This window comes from Mesitornis unicolor, unplaced genomic scaffold (assembly GCF_000695765.1).
Source record: "Mesitornis unicolor isolate BGI_N332 unplaced genomic scaffold, ASM69576v1 scaffold33453, whole genome shotgun sequence".
NCBI lineage: Eukaryota > Metazoa > Chordata > Aves > Mesitornithiformes > Mesitornithidae > Mesitornis > Mesitornis unicolor.
The window spans coordinates 16,274-25,929 of NW_010176035.1; the positions used below are offsets into that span (position 1 = coordinate 16,274).

General features: G+C 46.7%; 1 protein-coding gene across 1 annotated transcript in view; it reads left to right on the plus strand.

Moving 5' to 3' along the window:
- Positions 1 to 9,279, plus strand: part of LOC104538431 (netrin-4-like) — a 25,127-nt gene extending 15,848 nt beyond the window's left edge. The window contains 5 exon segments of the mRNA XM_010181635.1: positions 1,026 to 1,242; positions 2,127 to 2,239; positions 3,380 to 3,448; positions 5,243 to 5,413; positions 8,693 to 9,279. Coding sequence (XP_010179937.1) covers positions 1,026 to 1,242; positions 2,127 to 2,239; positions 3,380 to 3,448; positions 5,243 to 5,413; positions 8,693 to 8,829 — 707 coding nt within the window. The 3' untranslated portion in view covers positions 8,830 to 9,279.
- Positions 9,280 to 9,656: the final 377 nt, after the last annotated feature.

Genomic DNA, 9,656 nt, shown 5'->3' on the forward strand with positions numbered 1-9,656 from the left:
AGGAAATTTTTTGCCGTAATGCACAAGGCTGAACATAACATGTCCTGGTCAGAGAACCAAACCGTGAGGGAAGGAGGACACGAGTCACTTGGCTACTGGTCCTGCGAGGTACCATGTTGCCTGCTGGCCAGGCCAAATGGTCAGAGGATTGGCTTACACTTTTGATAACTGTATTTCTGATCTTTGAAAAGATTAACATCTTTGAGGGGAAAAAAAGGTTGTAGTCTTTCAAGAGACACAAATTAAATTTATGCAAAATTAAAATCCTCTGAAGCAGACTTGGAAAACTTCACACCATTTATTTTAGGGCATCCTTTCTGATTTGTGAGAATGACTATTTCTCCCAGTGTGTCCCAGTACGCTTCCAGTGCATTGCTGTGCTTCAAGGCACTGTGGGGGAGGAAAAAAGAGCAGTCAGTATTTCTGACATGAACTCTGCAAACCTATGTCCCGGAGTATTTGCAAAACCATATCTCTGAGCTGTTGGTGTGCTCATTCTCTCTTTTTTTTTTAATGTTTTGAAATGATGGCTTTAAAAGAAAATTAGACAGAGACAGGGGGGTACGTTTTGCTCAACCTCGGCTTTAATTAAAATGAGCATTCTGAGGGGTTTTTTTAACCTCCTGGATGCAAGACAGTTGTTATTACTTTAGAAAGCAATTATGCTCTGATGCGTTTTTGCAATGAAACACCCACAGCTGCTTAAACATGACCATGAGCCAGGCACATCCCTGGGTACTTGGCTGGATTGGAGTCCAGACACTGTAAGAAAAGTGAAAAAGGCCTGTTTGATAAAACACAATGCAAAACCAGGGTAGGCTGACTAACTAAGATACCTCACCAAAGTCAAAGTCATACAGTTTCTAAAGAGAGGTTCTGGTAAAATTTATTCGAGTAAGAGGAAAAAAAATAGCCTAGAAACATCATCGGCAGAGCAGCATTTTCGCAGGCATCTCCTGTGCCTTCATCCCACATAGCTTTTACACTCAGAGATGCTCTCTCTCCCCGCATGGTGCCCCCCACAGCCTGCTCCTGCCACCCCCTGGGATCAGCCGCGCTGCCTCTGGGACCCCGCACCTTCTGTGACCCCAGCACTGGTGACTGCCCCTGCAAGCCCGGTGTGGCCGGGCCCCACTGCGACCACTGCCTCCCTGGTTACTGGGGCTTCGGTGCCTATGGCTGGGGGGCCCACGACTGTGCCCGCAGCTGCGACCCCCACACTGGCGACTGCCTCAGCAGCAGGTGAGTTTTGAGGTATCAGCCACCTCCTCCCAGCCTCACCATTCTCTCAAGATCTCTGTTCCAGGTAAGGTACTGCGCTGACCTTATTTATCACAGAATGACAGAATATTAGGAGTTGGAAGGGACCTCAAAAGATCATCCAGTCCAACCCCCCTGCCAGAGCAGGATCACCTAGACCAGGTCACACAGGAACGCGTGCAGGCAGGTTTTGAATGTCTCCGGAGAAGGAGACTCCACAATCTCTCTGGGCAGCCTGTGCCAGTGCTCTGTAACCCTTACAGTAAAAAAGTTTTTCCTCATGTTCAGATTGAACCTCCTATGCTCCAGCTTGCTCCCATTTCCTTGTCCTATCATTTGATATCACAGAGAAGAGCCTGGCTCCTTCCTCCTGACACTCGCCCTTTACAAATTTATAAACATTAATGAGGTCACTCCTCAGTCTCCTCTTCTCCAAGCTAAAGAGACCCAGCTCCCTCAGCCGCTCCTCATAAGGGAAATGCTCCACTCCCTCGATCATCTTTGTGGCTCTGCGCTGGACTCTTTCAAGCAATTCCCTGTCCTTCTTGAACTGAGGGGCCCAGAACTGAACACAATATTCCAAATGCGGTCTCACCAGGGCAGAGTAGAGGGGAAGGAGAACCCCTCTGGACCTACTCACCGCACCCCTTCTAATACATCCTAGGATGCCATTTAATGTATCAGGTGTTTTCCATCACCTTCACTGATGCTTCCTCCCCATGAGCAAACTGTGAGCCTCGGGGAGATCTGAGTGAGAGGAGATCTTTGTGTTTAACACCACAAAGACATGCAGTCACCTTGCACTGGGAGGATGGGTCGGTGGTGGCCAAAGAGGAAGGCTGACCATTTCCCTTTCCCCACAACAGCTCGGACGTGACCTGGCACCACGAAGTGCCTTCTTTCCACACAGCGCTCAACGAGACCGAGCCTGCCTGGGACTGGGAGGACGAGCAGGGCTTCTCAGCACTGCGGCATTCCGGTAGGACAGTGGTTTCACACGTGTTTCCCTGCCTCATCTCTCCCCTCAGCAATCAGCACGGATGCAGTCTTCTGCATTGGCTTGTCATTAGTCCTCTGGCAGTTGCAAGAGGGGATGGATGTTCCCCCATTAAAATCCTGTGTGACCACCTCCTTCCCCTCCATGAGCTGGAGGAGCTTTATGGCTCATCCCATCAATGTGAGGACGTGCAGACTCTGCAGGGAGATGCTCCACACTAAAAGCCTGCACCCAGCATTTAGCTGGTGATAAGGCAAGAGATGCCTGCCTGAATTTGCAGTTCCAGCTCTGAATTTCAAGGCTGAATGCTCTCATGTTTTAAACTTGCCTACTACATGTTGGACAAACCAGCAACATTATTTAGAGGGTGGGGTTTGCCAATTCACTGGCAGGTAATTAGTAAATTCCTAACTCAGAATTTATTTCCCCAACACTCACAACAATTTTGGCATCAATTGCAGCTTACAATGCAATTTGAGATCGCCTAGCGTTTCAGCTACACCTTCAGATGGGGAAGTTATTTTCCTCCTGTCCTCCCAGTCTGGAGGAGGTGGGTGCTGCATGAGGCAGGTTGGCCCCATGGTGCAGCAACAAGCCCCACTCCCCTTGTAATGGCTGCATGCAAGCAGGCAAGTGTCGTTTCCTGCATTTTCAGAAAGCAGCACGATAAAATCTCGAAGATACAATAATTGAGTTAATTGAGGGGAAAGCTCCCATCATTTATCTGGCCAACTTCATTTTAAATGTAAATAAGTATATCGTGTTATTCTTTGTTCTAAGATCACGGAAATCATTAATCTGCCTTAACCTCTGCAACATTTCCTTTAAAAATTTTGTCTGGTACATTACGGTGTGGAAAATACCACAGGATAAAGACATGAGTGTTATTTGCATCTCAAGGCAAAATAATAAGGCCTTTGTTTCCCTTTTCTTCAAATTGTAAACAAAGAATAATTGCCCTTGGACTAAGATTGTATATTCAGCCTGGAACTGAAAACAGGGCTTTTTTTGCACAGGGCTTGGGGACCACATGAAAACCTCTGGCAGGTCCTGGTCTCTGCCTGTGAAGGCTTCTGTCTTTTAAGTACAATCTACAGCTGTCTGCTTCCTTCTCTTTCCCAGGTAAATGCGAATGTAAAGAGCAAGTATTAGGGAATCCCAAGGTCTTCTGCGGGATGAAGTACACCTATGGTGAGTTGCGGGCAAGGTGGCAAGGACATAAAGGAAGGTGCTGCGGGGCAGTGCAAGAGTGTAAAGTGTGAGAGGTGCTGCTGTGTGCACCACTCCATCCAGCAATCCCGTGGGCTCCTTAGTCTAAGGGCAGGTCTTTGACCTTTCCAAAACCTGTAGGTATCCTGGTGCCAAGTCAGAGTGGGTGAAGCGTCTTGCTCTGTTACCCACTTCTCTCACTACCAAAATACCCTTGTGCCAAAGTCATGGGAGGTCAAGAGATGGAAGTGTCCCTGAGAGGTTGTCTAGGTGCAAGAAAGACTGTAAAGTACTGTTACCAAAAATGGGTCACTGAAACTCTGTCTGTAAACCAGGTGCCCCAAGCACAGTTTAGAAATCACTAAATCTGAATTACACTGAACATAAGGAGCGACAGTGATCACCACGCAAGACGCTACATGGAGAAAACAGCTCCAGCAGCCACTGGGAGCTTCAGCAAAGCTTAGCTGTTGCAATGGGGTGATGTATATTGTCTGTGTGTCTATTGGATTTAAATGAATGAGAGGAGGCACTTTGTTTCCCAAGACCTCTCCAGTGTGTGCCAGTGAACCACCCCCTTCATACTGCAGCAGAGCAAGGAACGCTCTGTGTAGCACTCCCTTCCTTTACAGTCTTCCAGGGGTCTCTTGCACCTGTTTTGTCTTGCTCTGAAGTTGAAAATGCACAGAGAGATAACCCCTGCCTCTGCAGGCTGCGGAGCAACTCACAAAGGGAAGTTCAAGGGGCCGTCAGCTGTTGAAATATAGCCCTGGCTTAGTGATATTAGGAAAAAATCTGATTCTGCTTTGCTTTGCTCCCTGGCTGCAATAGTGACTGTGTTTCATCTTGCAAAAGATAACAAAAAATGTTTAAAAAGTCACAAAAAACACAAGTTCATAAATCTTATCTAAAGTGCACTCAGGCTTCCTACCCTTTCATCACTCAACATGCAAAGGTGTCAGCTGAACTGGGGAGACAGATGAATTATGGGGCTCATCATGAGCTTTAGGAAGCCATAGTGTAGGAGGAAAGGCTTCCCTGAGCTTCCTAACATGCAGCAATGAATAAAGCACCCCCATATGGTGACACATGTAGGCCTCAGCATAGCTGAAAGAAAGCTCACACATGGGACCTGAGCCCTGAACCTCCACCACACAGGGGCTCAGCAAGTGGGATACCAGACAAGCGGGGGTGTGCCTGTGCGTGGCTGTGAGCTCAAAATACTTCACGATTTGCCTCAGTCCCCCCCAGCATCTCAGTCTTCACTACTGCATTTGGATTTGGCTGTTCTGTGAAGCAAGAGGACCAACCGGCAGTGGGAATGCTCACCAAGGTGGGATGAGGGCAGCCCCTCATGCCCCTCCCTGGGCTAAGGCCAGCAAAGCCTCCAGGTCCATCCCTAAAAACAAGGCTTTCCACTTGATTTTCAAAAGCACTAAGAAAGCCAAAGCCTTTGCTGAGCTCTAGGGGAAAGTGGGGCCCTCATGAGTTTTGAAAATCAGGTCATTGGACCTCTCACACTGCCTGCATGACAGGTCCAGGGGCCATGGCCAAACCAACTGGCAGTATTCCTGCCCATGAGTATGGGGACATATGCACTCCCTTGGCATCTGTGCTGACCAGGGGCTCCTCAGCAAGGCCCATTGGCCTAACTCCATTGCAATGAAGTAATTGTCCTCATTGCTTCACCCAGACACCTGCGTTAGACCAAAAATTTTTAAAAAAGAGAGCACTTAGAGTTTATATCTTCCTGGTTTTGAACTTGTGTCTTCCCAGTGATCAAGACGAAGATCTTGTCAGCTCATGACAAAGGCTCCCATGCAGAAGTCAATGTGAAGATCAAGAAAGTACTGAAATCTACAAAGCTAAAGATCCTCCGGGGCAAGAGGACACTCTACCCTGAGTCCTGGACTAACAGAGGCTGCACTTGTCCCATCCTTAATCCTGGTAAGTGTGACTCCCTGAGCAGTACATCCCCACCACGTTTACACAGATTTCATTTGCACCCCTCCGTCCTCTCATGCCAGTGAGCTGAGATTGCAGCCCAGTGTTGATTAAAAATTATTTGCTGCTACATCATTTGGATTCTAACAGCAATTTCCATCAAATTTGAATTTTGTAGAGAAAAACTTTGTTCATTCTATATACTGTCAAGCATATGATTTTCTTTATAAAGCATAATAAGTGTCTTACAACTTTAGTAGTCTCAGTCTGTTCCCAGAAGGAGGGAAGTCATTATCATGCCACAGCTACATGACATCTTTTCCAAAATAATGCTAATTCAAACACATTTAAATCTAATCTGAGTCGTGATAATTTACTGAAGTTTTAACCTAAACTCAAGGGAATATGTCTTTGAAAGCAACACTAATTTGCATCTACAAGATCTGGAAGAAATTCTCTTTGGCTTCACATTTTTTTCTCTTCCTTCACTGAAATGGAGTATAACCAGCGGTTAAGCAGTGTGTGCTGCCTCTGGTACGGACAAGGAGATGCAGGCTCAGGGTTTTCTTCAGTAGAGCAAAACTTAAGCTCCAGCTGACACACCTTTCTTTACAGCTCCGAGATAAACCAGCAGTTACCAACTAATTCCGATAAAGGGTTTTCTTTCTGTGTGACACACACATTACATGGAAATCACTGATCGAAACATCAACTCAGTGCTGAGACGTCCCTTAGGTGTACAGCACTGGGGGGTTCCCTTGGGGAAAAGGGCTGTCTGGAAGGCTGGATCACACAGAAAGGTTATTCATTGATTAAGTGTTTGCAGTTGTCTTTCATCTCCACCAGAGTGACTGTCTGTGGCTTTGAAGGCCACTTTGAAGGTCTTGTCAGGTGCAAGGATTGGATGAATGAGTAGCAAGACTTTACTGTTTAAGCACAGTAAGACCTGTATCTATTTAATTACAGATTTATGGTGTTTTATTTTACCATATGCAATGCAAACAGAAGCAAGAAAACCTTACTATAAACCAGCATTAATCATAGAATTGGTGAAGATCGCTTGGTTATCAGGGGAAGGCTGGAGGTGGAATTGTCTTTACGGACAACCACGCATCTGACACATTAGGAGTTACTCCCTTGCTAGCTCTCATGAGTTGCATTGCAAAGCTTGGTGCTTTCTTGAAATGCAGCTGCTGGAGTCCCATGGGTATTAATTAATCTCGGCTTGCATGTTGGAAAAAAGTTGTGAAGATCATTCCTAACAGGAAATTTGAAAATATAAACTGAGTGCATCTTTAGGATTCAATCATTTCAAACTGGCAAAAAAAGGAATCCCAAATATTTTTTAAAGTTTCATTATTTTCTTTAGCTACCACAGTAATTTCTAGATGGTCAGGGATGCTATATTAGCAGATTTAACCTTCTCACAGAGCAAGAGCCTATGACATCCAGCTGAATAAATCAACAACAGCCAGACAAAAAGCCAAGATGACAGAATAAAATTTCCTGACATAGAGCTATAGTGAAAACTCCATGCATTTATCAAATCTCCATGGGCTGTTTTCAGATTACAAATGTGCTTAAGTTCCTATGAGGGGATATTCAGTACCTTTGCACACTTTTTCCTCTGCAGGCACTCCCAGAGGCAGTTTGGACTCCTGGGATGACACTGAGCTGAAGTTTTTAAAGGTCTCAGCTGTCTGCCAGGGAAAAGGAGCCCCTTCCCCTCCTCGGCTCTGCCAGGCACAGACACAAATCAGCACAGAGCTGCTTGCCAGTGACGCAGGGCAAAACTCACAGCCTCAAGTCTTGGCTTGCGGCTTGTCAGTAGTTTGATTCCTTTTCTTTTTACACTTCTGTAATGTCTGGTTGAAAATCTAGAAAGCCCTACTGAATCAGCAACCACAGTGATATTTGCTTGCTCTCTGAGGGTGCACATCACATTTCTCTTTCAAGGAAGATAGATTTAGGAGCCCTTGAAGACTGGTATTTATAAAAGCAGACTTGACATGGCCAAAACAAGTGCCTTGCAAAGGGTGATACTGCCATGCACACATCCTGTGTTTACTTGGCAGAAGAGAGAATGTGTGTGCCCAAAAATTCAGATGGAGTAGATAACAAATTGTATTGAATTAAAAAAAAACATGCTTGACCTTTAACTAGGGGACACTCTCCTTTTATTCTGAAACGCAAAATAAAAACCCAGGAAAACACAAGCAGACTCCCTGCTGTGGCCAGGATGGAGCAGGGCAACTGAGAGCACTGGCAGAGACCCATCTCCCGCAGGCTGGTGTGGTGCTCCCCAGACCTCTGTGAGGAGGAGGGGGTACAGGGAGAGGTCTCATGCTTGCTGTACCCCAGGTGTGCTGCAGTGGGATGCTGACCCTGGCAGGGAGCTCCTCCTGCCATGGGAGTAATTATCCTATTTGTTATCCCCATTTATGGCACGTTTGTGACCTATTTAGGCTGTTTGGATCTGTGGCAGTGTTTCTTTAGCTAATTCAAACGGAAGACTTTGCTCCATCCTCTAGCTTAGCAGTTACTGCCTGGATCCAAGCGCTTTTTGAGTCATGCCTGAAACCCAGGCGCAGACCTGGATGCCTGGGGTGAGCTCCGTGGCAGGGCACTGCGGGGCCACACTCCAGATCTTTCTGGCAGCATCTGGACACCAGGCGAGGCTTTCCCAGGTGCTGCTCTCGTGTCTCTAGAACATCTGCTGGAGGCAGAAATTAATGCATTTCTTTTCAGTGTGATTGCCAGCCCCTCAGGCACTTCTAGGGTGCTCACACCAGCAAACTTAGTGTTGCCTTTCATCAGGGTCCACCATGTCTTTGCCTGCAAGGGGGCACTGGCCTTTTTGAGCAGCACACCAGTGCTGGGCTGTCCTGCACTGGAATCTACTGAATTGACCCATTTCTAGGCCCAGGTATATTCAGGAAGGGGTGAGGAAAGTGGCTGCCAAATGAAGGTAATAGAAGTTCACAAACAAGGTATAAAAACTTGTAGCATAGCCCCCAGACCTCAGCTTCTGTTTATATTTAGAAGCCAACAAAGTCAAAGTTTCCATGCTGCATGTCGTTGATAGATGTGCCACAGAGGTCGTTTTTCCATAGGTACAGATAGAGATGGAGATACACAGATATATAAAAGAATCACTGTGTTTAAATATTTCTTTATATAAGTGCTTTTATATGTGGGACTAAATATCCAGGCTGACTTTGCAGCATCAATAGGCCTCTTAAGTGTAGCACTGCAGTCTCTCATTGCTTTGCTGATTTGCAGGCTTGGAGTACCTCGTGGCAGGACACGAGGACGTGCGAACAGGCAGACTCATCGTCAACATGAAAAGTTTTGTCCACCAGTGGAAGTCGGCTCTCGGAAGAAGGGTCCTGGAGATTTTGAAAAGAGACTGCAACTAGTGGTGCACAACCACCTAAGGGCATTTCTTTATGCACAAAATGCAACAGCCTTCACAGAGAGAAGACCTCTAGGATGAAAACTGGAATGTAAGAAAATAGTGCCAAAACATGTAGCGAGGCATTCAGAGCTGTAGGGGCTGTCTAATCTCACCCTTCCTGGCCAATGTTCTTTTACTCTCCTGTAGCTTCCTTGCCAGGGGCTCACCTGAGCCCAATTCATCGTTCTGTTGAGGGAAACAAAAGGAAGGGCAGATGTTTGTCTCGCTCCAGCACCATGTTGGAGCAATGCCTATGAAGCCACTGATCGCCCTAGACTAAATTGCCACCCTAGAGAGGGAAAGTGTGCCCACGAGCTGCAGCTGAGAAGCAAAACACCACTGCCAGTGCCACCAGTGTGGATCCTGGGTGACTTCCAGAGGCACTCAGAGGTTGCTGTACAGAAAGCGATGGCAGCAGTGTGGCAACGATGACTGCTCTTTAGAAACACCCCCTCAGGTTAGGGCACAGCACCCATCAGAGAGAATCGGGCACCGTGTGCTTTTTAACCTGGTCACCCTGCTGAAGGTTTTGGGGGATAAATTCTCTGCTGGTGCTGGCGAGGATGGAGCTGCCAGAGTGAATCGAATCTCTCTGCCTTGGCACGAGCAGAGGGCAGAGAAGAGCAGACTCCAGAGGGTGCAGCATCTCTGAGCTTTTGTCCTTGAAGTATTAAAAAATGAACCTAGCGCTAGTGTAAATATTTCATTGTATAAAGCACTTTACTACCTGCAACTTCGCAGTGCGGGAAGTCTAACTGTGTTGGAGAAAGAAGAGGTTGAAGGTGGCAC